The 15,287-nt window shown below is 46.0% G+C and overlaps 3 protein-coding genes across 10 annotated transcripts in view; 2 read left to right on the top strand and 1 right to left on the bottom strand.

Moving 5' to 3' along the window:
• Positions 1 to 1,133: 1,133 nt before the first annotated feature.
• On the top strand, positions 1,134 to 9,339 carry DPAGT1 (dolichyl-phosphate N-acetylglucosaminephosphotransferase 1). Of its 3 annotated transcripts, none has more exons than XR_007769221.1 (9): positions 1,134 to 1,306; positions 2,978 to 3,098; positions 4,881 to 5,094; positions 5,690 to 5,836; positions 6,173 to 6,257; positions 6,666 to 6,854; positions 7,881 to 7,968; positions 8,386 to 8,776; positions 9,124 to 9,194. XR_007769221.1 is itself a non-coding variant. In XM_050922006.1 (9 exons), exons 1-9 carry the CDS (start codon positions 1,724 to 1,726, stop codon positions 9,187 to 9,189), a joined length of 1,221 nt encoding a protein of 406 aa, XP_050777963.1. In that variant the 5' UTR covers positions 1,135 to 1,723; the 3' UTR covers positions 9,190 to 9,339. The 3 variants fall into 3 exon arrangements, 1 of the variants encoding a protein (XP_050777963.1); XR_007769220.1 differs by having other exon boundaries at positions 1,134 to 1,878; XM_050922006.1 differs by having other exon boundaries at positions 1,135 to 1,878; positions 8,386 to 8,541; positions 9,124 to 9,339.
• Positions 9,340 to 10,140: 801 nt separating this feature from the next.
• On the top strand, positions 10,141 to 11,031 carry LOC127033804 (late histone H2A.2.2). Its single transcript, XM_050922007.1, has one exon. The coding sequence runs from the start codon at positions 10,295 to 10,297 to the stop codon at positions 10,727 to 10,729; it is 435 nt and encodes a 144-aa protein (XP_050777964.1). The 5' UTR covers positions 10,141 to 10,294; the 3' UTR covers positions 10,730 to 11,031.
• Positions 11,032 to 14,060: 3,029 nt separating this feature from the next.
• Positions 14,061 to 15,287, bottom strand: part of VPS11 (VPS11 core subunit of CORVET and HOPS complexes) — a 65,435-nt gene continuing 64,208 nt past the window's right edge. For all 6 annotated transcript variants that reach the window (XM_050921996.1, XM_050921993.1, XM_050921997.1 and 3 more), the window contains exons 19-20: positions 14,667 to 14,753; positions 14,061 to 14,433 (exon numbers count right to left, since the gene is read on the bottom strand). In XM_050921996.1, coding sequence (XP_050777953.1) covers positions 14,260 to 14,433; positions 14,667 to 14,753 — 261 coding nt within the window. In that variant the 3' untranslated portion in view covers positions 14,061 to 14,259. The remainder of the gene's footprint in view (positions 14,434 to 14,666; positions 14,754 to 15,287) is intronic.

The following is a 15,287-nucleotide window of genomic DNA, read 5'->3' as shown; positions in this document are numbered from 1 at the left end:
GAATTAGCAGAGAACTGAAAATAAGTACAATATGCAATATTTTTACTAGGATTTTCAAAAGTGGAAGCTTTAACTCTTAGTATAGTTGAAAATACCATCTTTAGTTGTCAGCATATTTATGGATTTAAAAGCTTCATGATAAAAGCATAGTGCAGTTTATATAAAATACACTCCACTACAGAATAAATTAGAAAGGGAGGAAAAAGGAATATACTAATGGGTCTTAAAGGTAATATTCCCAAAATTCCTAATCCTAAACAACTTTACCCATCCAACCCTCATTTGACATATTTCCCCTATCAATCACCATCTCTCTTCTCAGGAAAGGACTAGGAAAACAGACGTATCTTGCAGAGAAGCAGGTGCGTCTCGGCAAAGCCCTTCAGTTAGGCAGACGATAGGTAATATTGACTGGCATCATGACAATCAACACAAATACATTGGTGATCTCTTGCAAAAAAAAGTACCATAATTAAATATTTCTACAGTAGCAATAATAATTATACTAGGTACCCTCTGCGCAGCACTACAGAATTACCCTGGCTGTTGCAATAAGAGGAAGCGAATCATCATAATGCTAAAGTGCGGCAAAGAGTCACTTCATTGACTCCCACAGAGTGATCATGAAAGTCTCTTAAACACAAACCACTTTGGAGAAAATTAGGGACGGCTCATAGAAATGGGACTGAGGATCAACCCCTGTAATACTGCACCTAACGGACTACAACCCTCCTCTGTAAATCAGCAGCACGTCACTGACACTTTGAATTGCCGTTGGGCTCGGCGCACCCAGACTGGGTCCAATGAAAAGAAGATGACGCGTAATTAAAAGCAGGCGCATGGCCAACGAGACACCATATGACGCTTCAGGTAGCCATCTTTGATGTGGGTAATGGGCGTCCGGGCCGCCATCAGTTTGCAATTAATTTACATTAACCCCCAAATTTGGCACTTACCTCGTGCAGCTGTTCTCAATGCAAACCTCAACCCAGCTGCATCCGGAGATGCACTGATGAACTAATTCCCAAAGCCAAGTGGGGACATTCATATTTCCCCCTTGCACCAGATTGGGCCGATCCAGTCCCAGCCCCTGAACGTCTATGACGCCTAGTCAGAATCCTAACTTGGCCTTTAGTCTCCCTTGCCATTATCAAAGATGGCGGTCAGGTACTCGGCCGCCTCTCTGCGAGAAAAGGGCAGAGGTTGGTGCCATGTTATATAGAGTCCGACTGGAAACATCTTCAGGGAAGTGAAGATCTCGAGAGAAAAAAGCTTCCGGATTTGTTGTTTTTTTAAAGCCAACCGGGTAAGGGAAGAAGCTCAGTATTTTGATGTGATTCTGTTTTGTGCTTTATTATTTGTGTATTTTATCAGAAAGCAAAGAGCTTGGATTAGCCCAACCTGAAGGAGAAGATTCACCCACGCCCTCCTCTGAGAAGCGCCGCACTGCTGAAGCAGGGGAGGCAATTTTTATTTACATATTTGTAAACTGTGAGGATCAGTAGTCAAATTCAGAATCAGACTTGAATGCAGCTGATCCTGGAGCTGTACACCCACATTCAAACAGTGGAACGTATATCTAGACACACATACTGTAACCAGTCTATAAACACATGTACACAAAGTGAGTACATTGACTTTAGCAACTGAGTGACTCTTGTGATCAGTTTTGCTGCTGCTTCCCCCCACAAAAATCCTCTTGTTCCTCGAGGGTGTCTCTGATATGTGGGGCTTACCTGTGATCCCCTTGCTGATTAATTTTTGTGGTGCTCTCCTGGGGTTCGTGGCTACCCTGACGCTGATCCCAGCCTTCAAGGATCATTTCATTGCTGCCAAGCTCTTCGGGATAGATTTGAACAAAACTTCTAAACAGCCCATGTGAGTAACAGCTACTGATTCGTTAAGTTTTATTGCATAGTAATAATCATGGTAGTTACAAATTGCTTGACATTTTAAAATGACTAAAATAAAGAGAAAGCATCTACTGATTAAAGCATGGAAAAGGCAATTGATTTTGATGTATGATCTTACACACATCTCTGCTTCTGTCTCTCTTTTCATTTAATTAGGATGATGTTTGGGTTGTTGTGAGACTTAACTAATTCAGTTTTAAACAATTAAGTACCTTGAAATTATTTGCTGGAAGGTGCCAGAGCAATCCAAACTACTGTATGCATATTATTTATTAAGTGGTATTTGGGTCTCTCTGTTTTCTGGTAACAACATTCAGAACTGTCAGAAGTAGGTGCTGCTTTGTAAAGGATACTTCTCAAATCTAGCAACTGTAGTCAGTGTGATTGTCTTACGTTCCTGTGTTGATTAATCACTTCTATCTTCCCTTTAATTGTTCTGTAAACATAATCCAATCCAGGCACCACATTGGGCTTGTATACTTATAAACCACTACAGCGGCACAGCTGCTGCTGCACTGCTGTAGTGCTTCAGTGAAGATGCTACCTCTGGATTCTCTTGCTCTGGACCTCTGACTTTCCTCATATTTTGTGAGAGTTAGGATCTGAAATTCTGGTTCAACCCAATCTCTGTTTATAATTTTTTTATTTTACAGTCACTTACAAGCTGTTTGGCTAAGCAGCAGCACAGGCACTGGCATTTACAAAGAGAATTTATGTTCTAATCAGTAGGAAAGATTTAGTAAATGCAGATATACAGTAAAGGGAGACTGCTAGGTCAGTACCTGAATGCTATCTTATTGGGTATGCGCTTATCTTCATTCTGGGCTACAATACAATGAATTTTAAGAGGCTAAAAATTTGTTGTGAGGTTTAATAGCTTTATTGCTGTTGGATATCAGGAATATTGGGCTCAAAACATTGCACCATTACAGCTGGATATTCCCTGTATTATGACATTCCAGTGGAGAAGCAGTGAGAAAGCAGGACTAGCTGCAAAGTTCTCAATGCCTGCATATAAAGTGATTTTCTTCTTAAACCTCCCCACCCCTCTTTCTGTGTTTCAGTCCTGAATCCCAAGGTGTGATCAGTGGGGCTGTGTTCCTGATCATCCTTTTCTGCTTTATTCCCGTGCCTTTTCTGAGCTGTTTTGTAGAGGAGCAGTGCAAGGCATTTCCACACGATGAGGTAAGTGTCTCCCTCCATGATCAGAGGGGTAGCCGTGTTAGTCTGGATCTGTAAAAGCAGCAAAGAATCCTGTGGCACCTTATAGACAAACAGACGTTTTGGAGCATGAGCTTTCGTGGGTGAATACCCACTTCTTCAGATGCATGTGGTGGAAATTTCCAGGGGCAGTATATATATGCTAGCAAGCAAGCTAGAGATAACAAGGTCAGTTCAATCAGGGAGGATGAGGCCCTGTTCTAGCAGTTGAGGTGTGAAAACCAAGAGAGGAGAAACTGGTTCTGTAGTTGGCAAGCCATTCACAGTCTTTGTTCAATCCTGAGCTGATGGTGTCAAATTTGCAGATGAACTGAAGCTCAGCAGTTTCTCTTTGAAGTCTGGTCCTGAAGTTTTTTTGCTGCAGGATGGCCACCTTAAGGTCTGCAATAGTGTGGCCAGGGAGGTTGAAGTGCTCCCCTACAGGTTTTTGTATATTGCCATTCCTAATGTCTGATTTGTGTCCATTTATCCTTTTCCGTAGAGACTGTCCAGTTTGGCCGATGTACATAGCAGAGGGGCATTGCTGGCATATGATGGCGTATATTACATTGGTGGATGTGCAGGTGAATGAACCGGTGATGGTGTGGCTGATCTGGTTAGGTCCTGTGATGGTGTCGCTGGTGTAGATATGTGGGCAGAGTTGGCATCGAGGTTTGTTGCATGGATTGGTTCCTGAGCTAGAGTTATTATGGTGCGATGTGCAGTTACTGGTGAGAATATGTTTCAGGTTGTCAGGTTATCTGTGGGCAAGGACTGGCCTGCCACCCAAGGCCTGTGAAAGTGTGGGATCATTGTCCAGGATGGGTTGTCGATCCTTGATGATGCGTTGGAGTGGTTTTAGCTGGGGACTGTATGTGATGGCCAGTGGAGTCCTGTTGGTTTCTTTCTTGGGTTTGTCTTGCAGTAGGAGGCTTCTGGGTACACGTCTGGCTCTGTTGATCTGTTTCCTTATTTCCTCGTGCGGGTATTGTAGTTTTGAGAATGCTTGGTGGAGATTTTGTAGGTGTTGGTCTCTGTCTGAGGGGTTAGAGCAGATGCAGTTATACCTCAGTGCTTGGCTGTAGACAATGGATCGTGTGATGTGTCCGGGATGGAAGCTGGAGGCATGAAGGTAGGCATAGTGGCCGGTAGGTTTTCGATATAGGGTGGTGTTAATGTGACCATCACTTATTTGCACCGTGGTGTCAAGAAAGTGGACCTCCCGTGTAGATTGGTCCAGGCTGAGGTTGATGGTGGGGTGGAAGCTGTTGAAATCGTGGTGGAAGGAGACTCTGGAAAAATTCCACCACCTCCCTGGCCACACTATTGCAGACCTTAAGGTGGCCATCCTGCAGCAAAAAAACTTCAGGACCAGACTTCAAAGAGAAACTGCTGAGTTTCAGTTCATCTGCAAATTTGACACCATCAGCTCAGGATTGAACAAAGACTGTGAATGGCTTGCCAACTACAGAACCAGTTTCTCCTCTCTTGGTTTTCACACCTCAACTGCTAGAACAGGGCCTCATCCTCCCTCCATGATGCTTTTTAAAACCTGTATTGCTCTCCACTATGGGCTTAGGATCTGCAAGTCTCAGTGAGGATAGCTTGCATGTAGCTAAGACTTGGAGTGAAATACACTCATATTTTGTTGGGGGTCTTCAAATGTATCATATCTCAAAGCCAAATGTGATTTCCTTGGCATGTGAAAAAGAGGACTGGTGGCTATGTATCTAATAACCATGGTCCTGTCATCTCTCTGTCTTGCAGTTTGTGGAGTTCATTGGCTCCCTTCTTGCCATCTGCTGCATGATCTTCCTGGGCTTTGCAGATGATGTTCTGAACCTGCGCTGGCGACACAAGCTGCTACTTCCTACCATGGCCTCCCTTCCTCTGCTAATGGTCTACTTCACTAACTTTGGGAACACAACTGTTGTGGTGCCCAAGCCCTTCCGGGTGTTATTGGGGATGCACTTGGACCTGGGTGAGTGACGGAGCACAAAAAGATCATCAGCTTAACACTAGCCACAAGGGTAAAAAGGCGACCCAAAGCCACAGTTCCTGAGGATGGCAAGTGGCAATTTGTGCACAGTTGTAGGTTTCCTCCCAATGCAGTTTCATTATTTGGAACATAGACTGTGGTACCAGAGAACTGGGTTGATAGCCTTATGAAGTTATTAGTTCAGCAATTCTCAGCTTTGCCCAGAGAAGCACTTAACACTTTTACAGGATCAGGCTCTAAGTTCATGAGTGCCAAATGCTCTTGGTGCTTAAATGTGAATGGCAAATTGACCAAAGCGCAGAACTAGGAATCTGAAGGCCTGGATTCTGTTCTCAGTGTTGTCACTGACTTGTTTTTGTGAACTCTGCACCATAATCCGTCTTTGCCTCTGTTTCCATATCTGTGTGTGTGTATGTAATACCAACTTCTTGTGAGCAAGAGATGTTTATTATTAGACTATTGTGGAGTGTGCTGTGATCATTCATTAAGGCAAAGTGGTACATATTACAAAATTTGAATCTAGACCCCCCCCTTTAAAACTTGGACGTGAAGGCCCTTCTCTTTGTCTGATCTGCAGGTATCCTGTACTATGTGTACATGGGCATGCTAGCAGTGTTTTGCACCAACGCCATCAACATTCTTGCTGGAATTAATGGGCTTGAGGCAGGACAGTCTCTGGTGATAGCTGCTTCCATCATCACATTCAATGTTGTTGAATTAAATGGTAAGGAAAATGTATGTGTCTTTTTTTCGGGCTCTGAATCAGTGCAAAGATCTAAGGGAGCTAGGTGCCTGTACTTGGAAATGTTTGATGTCTAGAAAGATGAGCAGATCTTCAGATGAGGATAATACTTATGTACCAAGTGGGGCCATGACAACCATTTGTATCTAGTCAGTGTATTAGTGTAACTCTCCCGAGGACTCTCTGGATACCTTCTTGACAGACACTGTATACAAACCTAAGATGGACAGATCCACACCCTGACTCCAGGACATACTTCTGGCCCACTGTGGCTCACGTTGAGTTGTCAGTAATTTGTTATCTCTCTCTTTTCTACAGGAGACTATAGAGATGATCACATTTTTTCTCTCTACTTCATGATTCCTTTTTTCTTTACTACTCTGGGGCTGCTTTATCACAACTGGTAAGAGACTGCATGGAATAAACAAGCGTTCATAGTATCATAAGGCTCCCTCCTCCCCCTTATACTTAGAGAGGAGACCAGGAATGAAACATTCACAAGCTCTCAGAAATAGAATAATGGGCGGCTGATCAAAGTATTCTATATTCTGGCTGGAGCACATAGATTCTGGTGCATTGATCCATTGGAAGCCTTTGATTGCATCAGAAAACTGCACAATAACAGGGACTTCTGACTCCAGGTTCTGTGGTTTGATCACAAGACAATCTGTCCTCCCATCCCCTACTCCAACAAATAGCTCAGGAACTAGATTTAAAATCTTGCAGTAAGATTGCAAATGCCAATGCCCCTACTTGATCTTCAACACTAATACTATGCCCCATCCCCATTCTTTCTATCTGTGGGTTGCAGGTATCCATCCAGCGTGTTTGTAGGCGACACCTTCTGCTATTTTGCTGGTATGACGTTTGCTGTGGTGGGGATCCTTGGGCACTTCAGTAAGACAATGCTGCTCTTCTTCATCCCACAAGTGCTCAACTTCCTTTACTCTTTGCCTCAGCTCTTCCACATCATTCCTTGTCCTCGTCATCGGCTGCCCAGGTAACAAATGCGTAAGTGACTGTAAGATGCAATGTATTTGGAACAAGGAGATGCCTTTGTTTTGGGTCTGAAATGGGGGTGAGGGTGTCTGCAGATTTCCCTAAAGGATAAAATACATGCCTCATCTGCTGTGGCTGGAGGAGGGAATGAGAAGTGAAATGTAGATCTCAATCAGCTAGAGACATTTACCAGGACTGTGTGGGGAATTTCACTTGGCAACAACTGCCCTCTTCTTGCCCAAGGACCGGAGAAAACTGTGGACCTAGAAACATTGTGGTTGCCATGATTTTATGGTTTCCAGTGTTTTTCACAACATTTAAACTTAACAAAAAACTCTAACCTTTCCTGTTGCAAACAGCAGGGTGTAAAGAGAGGAGCTGCTGCCCTGTAAATTCAGCCCAGCAGAAAATTGTCTCCCACCAAACAGCAATAGTAATGTCCGGTTCCCAGAAGGTAGAAATTGCTGAGTCCTGATGTGGCATTTTACTACTAGCATGACTTAATGCAAACCAAGTTTATGTCTGTGATGTAAAATCAACCATGCTGGAGGATCTAGTTACAATGCACCTGTCCCTAATATGCTTTGGTAATGGTTTGTAGTCTGAGTTATAACCATGTTAACAAATAATGTTATAGCCTTGTAAAGACCAGACCTGTAACATTGTTCCTCAACAATGTTATAAAATGGTTGGTTGTTCCTAACAGCACAGCTGAGATTTTGACAGTTCTCGCAGTATAGCAGTGACACTGTGTGTGTGTGGCTTTTCTACTCTGAGGATGTTGTGGCAATTTAAATACAACCAACTAATGCCCCCTCTTTCAGCTCCCCCCACCCCCAATTCTCCTGTCCCTGCCTTATTTGAGTGGCTACACACCTGAGACTCCTAACATTACTGGGCCTATTACGTGCATAGGATTAGTCCAGATGTTTCCACCATCCACTTTTTAAACAACCCTGTCTGTTTTATAGAGAGATTAAGCTGCCTCTTCGCTGCAATTGGACTAATATTTCAATGTTCTTTTCAGGTTCAATCCTGGTACAGGGAAGCTGGAGATGAGTTATTCTAAATTCAGAACCAAAAGTCTTTCAGCACTGGGAAAGTATATTCTAAAGGTAACCTGAGAAAGACAAGTAAAATTTGCCTTCCAATAGCAACCATACATTTGGGAATTGGTGGCAGTGCATAACTCCATCTCCACCCCATGCCTCTGGGCACCTGAGGTCAAGTCCTGAGTAAAAGGAAACAAGTTCAGTATAGTCTCATCCCAATCTCTAGTGGACATTTGTCCGTGTTACTAAAACCTTGCAAAATGAAGCATGACTAGCAGTGATTGCCAGGGGCCTGATCTGTCTTTCCATTGATTTCACTGAGTTTTGGATCAGAACATAGAAGTGGAAAAACAGAAGACATTGTTGACAGGGTTTTGTGGAAGAAGCTTTCAGTACATCTGCCTGCACCATACTAGGCTCTAAGTAGTAAACAACTAATGCATCTGATTAAATGGTGCTTAACACACTTCTCTTCCCCAGGTATCAGAGACCTTACATATAGTGGATGTGAGACAGGAATTGGATGAAGATGAAGAATACACAGAGTGCAATAACATGACACTCATTAACTTTGTTATAAAGCTTATTGGACCAGCTCCAGAGCAAACCCTCACTATCCTACTACTGCTCATCCAGGTCAGGCAAATACTCCCTCAGGGAGGAGGACGACGTACTCCACAGTGGATGTGGATCCACACTAAACTTCTCGAGCATTGGGAACATATGATTCTACCCCTGTACTCCTTCCCTTCTATCACACCAACAAGCTTGCTATTGCCTGGATTGATTCTCACCTCCCCAGGGTAGCTCTGCTCTAAAGAACCATACTGCTAGGGAGGTGGTGGAATCTCCCTCCTTAGAGGTTTTTAAGGTCAGGCTTGACAAAACCCTGGCTGGGATGATTTAGTTGGGGTTGGTCCTGTTTTGACCAGGGGGTTGGACTAGATGACCTCCTGAGGTCTCTTCCCACCTTAATCTTGTTTGAGTCTATGCTCCTCAGAGAGAATAATCATGCCCAGTGTTCTCATTTCCACCCCACCTCCCATGTAAGTAAACGTGGAAATATTTTAAATTAACTCCTGTGCTACTTACAGAGAGGTTGGTCATATGCAGAAGTACCAATAAGTTGTTTGATACAGGGACTTAATCTTCATACCACTCTGTAAAATAGTTAGCACAGCTGGATTCCAATTCTTTTCCTTGTTTTTCCCTCTGTAGGTAGTGGGCAGCACAACTGCATTTTTGATCCGGTACCAACTAGTACGCTTGTTCTATGATGTTTGACTGAGCTGCCAGGCATGAGGGAAATGCCAGCACTTCGTGATCCACGTTTTACTTTCTTGTGGTTCCCCTCCAAATGGCTGCAGTGACCCTGCTTTGTCTTTGTGAATCACAAGACCCCTTTTCAGATGTGAGTAAAGATCCTTACACTGGCCTCTGTCTGCTGAATTTTTTTTTCTATGCTTCGGTTGGGAACAGAGGTAATTTGTCCAATACTGGTGTTAATGTTCCATGAGCATCATGGACCTGTAGACATTAGCATTACTGGCAATAATCCGCACAAGCTACACAAATGTGACTTGAATCTTTTGTCCATGGAGCTGGGAAAGAGGCCAGGGGAGGAAGAGAACCCAGGCACCCCTGCCATCCCTTGCCCCTAATAAGTTTGTTTTCTCATTCAGATGACATACTAGTGGGATATAGCATATTTCCTCCAGCATGCTGCTTTACATAATTATTGTCTGTCCCTTGCCATCACTTTGCTCAGGGGGCAGGTGCACCACCAGCTTCAGGCAATGACCGCTGGGTGTGGGGGGTGGGAGAATGGATTTACCAGCTGGCGTTCAAATCCTGGCCTCATGGTCCCTGCTGGCTCTCATGCCCAGGCCCTGAGTTTAACGAGGAGCAGTGGCATAGCCCGGGCCAGATAAATGGCGTGGGGTGTCCGTCCTGAGGAAGGCAGGGCTCCGTACCGGCCCCTTCAGCAGCGAAGGCCTAAGGCCGCTGCTACCCAGCCTAGGAAAAGGGCTAGGAAAGCATTAAGAACAAGGCTCCTCCGTTCCGTTAGTGGCGCCTTGGCCTTTGAATTTGGCGCCCTGCCTTCCGATTGGCTCATTTTAGCAGCCAATACACGCATAAAACTTTCCCGGATCGTGAGGCTAACCAATCCCTCAGAGACATTTGTCTGGGCGGCCACCCAATGGCAGAGCGCAGCGTCACCGTCCGGGGGCTGGGTCGAGGTCTCCGCCGGGGACTATATAAATAAATAGCGGGTGAGCAGGGTTGGCTCGCGCTCAGACTGAGGTGTTCGCGCTTCTCCTTCAGCGCCAGCGTAGAGCTCTTGGAACGGGTCGCTGAGCCGCGTGCGTCGCTCCCGCTTTCCTGCGCCATGTCCGGCCGTGGTAAGGGCAGCGGCAAGACCCGCGCTAAGGCTAAATCTCGCTCGTCCCGCGCCGGGCTGCAGTTCCCCGTGGGGCGCGTGCACCGGCTGCTGCGGCGCGGCCACTACGCGGAGCGAGTTGGCGCGGGCGCGCCGGTGTACCTGGCCGCCGTGCTCGAGTACCTGACGGCGGAGATCCTGGAGCTGGCGGGTAACGCGGCGCGGGACAACAAAAAGACGCGCATTATCCCGCGGCACTTGCAACTCGCGGTGCGCAACGACGAAGAGCTCAACAAGCTGCTGGGTGGTGTCACCATCGCGCAGGGCGGAGTCCTTCCCAATATCCAGGCTGTGCTGCTGCCCAAGAAGGCGGGCGGCGGCGGCGGAGCCGGGCCGGCCAAGAGCGGCAAGAAGGGGAGCAGCCAGCAATCGCAGGAATACTAAGGCCGGCCCCGCGCCGCCGGCGAAGCCTCCCCTCCCTCGCCCCCATGGCCCTTTTCAGCGCCGCCCACAGGGCTCAGCCGAAGGAGCTGCGGATCCGTAGCGGGCTCGTGGGCGGGGACAGCGCGAGGCCCCCGCGCCTTAAGCTGGGTTGAGAGAGTCGGGCTTTTCGCGAAAGGGGAGCGGAGGTTAGAGGCGCAACAGCCCCTTCCCCGTGGGGAAACTGCCTGGGGTCCGGCTGTCCGTTGTACGAAGCGGGGGGAGCCCAGCCTAACGGTGCGCACGTGCCTTGAGAATTAACTCAGCTGCTACCGAACCCTAAGAATCCTGTGGCACCTTATAGACTAACACGGCTACCCCTCTGATACCGAACCCTAGCGTGGGCCCCGGCGGGTGGAGCTGCTGTGTGCAAAGCCCTAGTGGCATAGGAAGCTGCGGCGGGGTCTGTCTTGTTCTGCAATTTCCTGCCCCTCCGCTGACATCCACTTGACTTAGCAGTGCAAACTGACCCTTAAAGACTCGTACGGGGGACAAGCGGTGTCCACCTTTATATCTTCAGGAGTCGCCCCGAGCTTTGCTGGGGAAAGCTTAAACAAACCTCCTGGATCCTCTAAGTAACTGTTCATGTGTACCGATGGAGGACCGAGAAGAGACATCTCAGAATGCAGCTGTGAAGCTGCCTCACTGTACTTTCTCAGAGAGTTTTTGGGTTTTTTTGTTTTAAAGGAACCCCTGCTTCTTGTTTAAATACCTGTTTCAAAGTGCCACTGCTCTGAAAGATGTATATCTACATAGCATGTTTTTCTTTTAACTTTAAGGCTGAGGGCCTCTTGCATCAGATCAATGAGAACAATTCAAAACATTGTAAACTAACAAGCCCTCACCCTCTTGAGTAGAAGGCAGCTTTCACTTCTCTCAGCAGTGGTGTGACTCTTTACTAATGTACTGTAAAATTCTTTGTCTAAGATGTTACAACTATGACTTCGATTCTGCAGTGAAGCTGTACTTTGTTTGACCTGTTTCAACAGACAGCATGGGCAGCCAGAAGCTCAGTACAGCTACTACAGGATCAAACCAGAGAAAATTATAGGGTTAGTATAAGCTTTTAGTTAACAAAACAGCAACCATTTCTCTTTCAGCTATGTCCTTTCACTTAAAGACTGCTAAATCTGCTCTAGTTGCCTTTGTAACTTCCTGCACAGCCCAGAAAATGTTTTTTGTAATAAAGTATGGGGTGGCCTGCTATAATTGTAGCATTATATTCCTTCCACTGCTACTTCAGTGGCCAGAAATGGTGTTAGTTAATATGTATATGCCTAAAGAAGAACAAGGATTTAAATGGGCATGGAAACAGTTCCTTTCATAAGTAAAGTATTGTCAATAGGTGTTGTATAGACAAGGAAACAACCCATTGTTTCATTTAGAAAACACCAACAGGACACTACTACTGGCCTGAAAGATGATGGGGATGAGTCACTAGTTCAAATGCATATTCTACTAATGTAAGTGCTTGGAAGAATTAAGAGTGTAAGGTGGAGTGGGCAAACTTTTTGGCCCAGGGGACATATCTGGGTATAAGAAGTCTAGGGCTTGCCATGAATGCTTATGAAATTGGGATGGGTGGGGAGGTGAGGGCTCCAGATGGATGGGGGCTCTGAATGAGGGGTTGGTGCAGGAAAGTGCTCTGGGTTAGGACTAAGGGGTTTGGAAGGCAGGAGGTTGGGGGTACAGGAGGTGGTTCCTGGGCAATGGGAGCTGCAGGGGCAGCACTTGGGGTGGGGACAGCATGCAGAGCCCCCTGGCTGCCTCTATGCATAGGAGCCAGAGTGGAGACATGCCTCTACTTCTGAGAGCCACAGCACACACAGCAGGGCACACCCTCAATCCTGCTCCCTTGCAGGAGTTTGAGGGCAAGATTAAAATGACTGAAGAGCCAGATGTGGCCCCTGAGATGCAGTTTGCCCACCCCTGCTGTAAGGCAAGGGTAGGTAAACTACAGCTGGCAGGCAGGATGCAGCCTTTTAATTCAGCCCTTGAGCTCCTGCTGGGGAGCAGAGGCTGTGGGTTTCCTGCTCTGGTGCTCCAACTGGTGAGCAGTGTCAGGAGGAAAGGGGGCTCTGCTCTACCCCTGCAGCTCCTATTGGCTGGGAACCATGGCCAAGGGGAGCTGTAGGGGTGGTGCCTGTGGACAGGGCAGTGCACAGCAGAGCCCCCAGGCGGCACCTCTACATTGGAGCTGGAGTGGGGACATGCCACTACATCAGGGAGCTGCTTGACTAAGTGCTGCCTGAAGCCTGCACTTCTGAGCCAACCTCCTGCCCCAACCTGATCCCCCTCTCACCCTGCAAACCCCCTAAGCCCAGCCAAGAGCACCCTCCTACACCCCAAACCCCCCTCCTGCACCCTTAACTCATTTGTCTGCACCCCCAACCCTATTTTGTGAGCATTAATGGCCTGCCATACAATTTCCATACCCATAGGTGGCCCTCAGGCCAAAACATTTGCCCACGCTGGTGTAAAGGAACATATCTAATTTAAAACCTAGTTTCAAAAGTCATAGTTGATATTTATAAGGAAAGTTCATGCTATCTTGCAGTTAGATATCTGCGCTCGGTTATGGTTAATTCAGTATGACAATGAATATACTAATGGTTTTTTAAACAAGTTCAAGTAGTATTGATTGATATGGCAGTGAACAGACATTTGTCCTTACATCATCCATAAGATTCCTTGTGTGCAGAAATGTTGGTTCTTCTGTTTCAATATAAATAAAATGGAGGTCATTAAGGGTGTTATTTGGCACATATTAATCAATTGCCAGTTAGTGAAGGGCTCAGGATTAAGCCCAAAGGAGGTATGTGTAGGCTAGACTTAATTCAGGCCTTATCTACACTATAGGGGGAGATCAATCTAAGCTAGGCAACTTCAGCTACATGAATAATGTAGTGGATGTTAGCGTGATTAGATCTACTTACCAGGAGGGGTCCATACTATGCTATGTCTCCTGTCCACACCCTTTGTGTTTCTCCCTCAGGTGGAGTACAGGAGTTGAGCAATCTGCAGTCAATTTAGTGGGTCTTAAGTAGACCCGCTAAATCGACCGCCGCTGCATCAATTACCACACATTCATCCCTGGTAAGTGTAGATGAGCCAAAAAGGGCACCATATCTCTTACCATTTTAGTATTTCTTATATGGAGTTATTTTTGTTACTGTATTCAAAAGAGCTTGCTTATAGTTTTGGGGTAAACAAGTTGCTGAAACAAACCACCCAAAAAGATAGCTCAGAGGAGAAACTGCAAATAGGATTGTATCCTCTGAACAGGCATAACTACTCCAATTATAGAGTTTAATATTTTAAGTTTTGTTTTCAGATCCACAAGGAAAATGGGATGCGAGTGTAAATTAAGAGACTCCACCTAAGGGAGGATAGCAGTGCAGCAGTGAAATCCATGGTTTTTTTCTGTCCAACTTCTGACCATGCAGGAATTAATGCCAACTGCAAGAGCTGCTGGTGGGTGGGGAATGAAGGGTCTATCGAGCATCATTGAGCTGCCTTGCAACATTGAGGATACGCTTAGCACCCTTGCTCAGCAGTAAGCTGGCTAGTTCGACACCCAGGTTCTCTGCGGCCTCCTGAGCATGACGAGGAATGTTCTTGGCTGTGATGCCAACATACTGTGTATTATCGTTGGGTCCCTCTTCATTCTAAAAATAAAAAAAGATACTGAATGTAAAACAGCAGGGAAACCTGGAGCTTAAACAGTAGGTTGCCATATACATTTTTATAAGGCTTATCAGAGAATATTGTAAAGATGACTAAAGATTTTAAGGACTGGACTGAAAGAAATATGGTAAAAAGGTCTGGTTTTGTTTCTTTCATTTGACTTGAAGTCTGAAGGTTAAAACCAACTGAAATTAAGAGGCATTTATCTATTTACCTGCTGTGGGTAGTTAACATCAGTCTGCATAGTGTCCTTGAGGCTATCTGATCCATCCAAGCTGTAGACAGCTCCTGTCAAGTACAACTGGGCAAAACACAATAAAGGTATGTGGCATCTGCGATGACCAACCCAAGCATCCCCTTTTTCTGGTCTGAGGAGGAAACTAGTAAGAGTTGGAGAAACCATTCTGCCATTGACTCCCATGTGCCGTTGGAAAAGTTGCTTCCTTTCTGGCTCAGTCTAGGCCTGCAGATGTAAGTTGAAGCTTACCAAGATCCTATGATTAAAGGGGCTAGTCATGTCACATAATTGATCATCATGGGAGAGCAATCCATGTGTTTTAGGAAAGGTAAAAGGCACAAGCATGGATGTAACCTAATTGTTACCATTCCTTAATGGGCTGAAAAGGGTTGCTGTTCTGTCATGGGAAGCTTGCAAGCATGTTGCCTCCACAACCCTCCTTGCCCAAGAGGTAAGAGACAAGTACCATTTGTTTGAAACCATGGTTTCTTCTTCGAGTGCTTGCTCATATCCATTCCAGTTAGGTGTGCGCGCCGTGCGTGCACGTCTGCCGGAAACTTTTTACCCTAGCAACTCCAGTGGGCCGGCAGGTCGCCC

The sequence above is a fragment of the Gopherus flavomarginatus genome, chromosome 13 (assembly GCF_025201925.1).
Source record: "Gopherus flavomarginatus isolate rGopFla2 chromosome 13, rGopFla2.mat.asm, whole genome shotgun sequence".
Classification (NCBI taxonomy): domain Eukaryota; kingdom Metazoa; phylum Chordata; order Testudines; family Testudinidae; genus Gopherus; species Gopherus flavomarginatus.
This window is presented reverse-complemented; position numbering and strand designations above follow the sequence as displayed.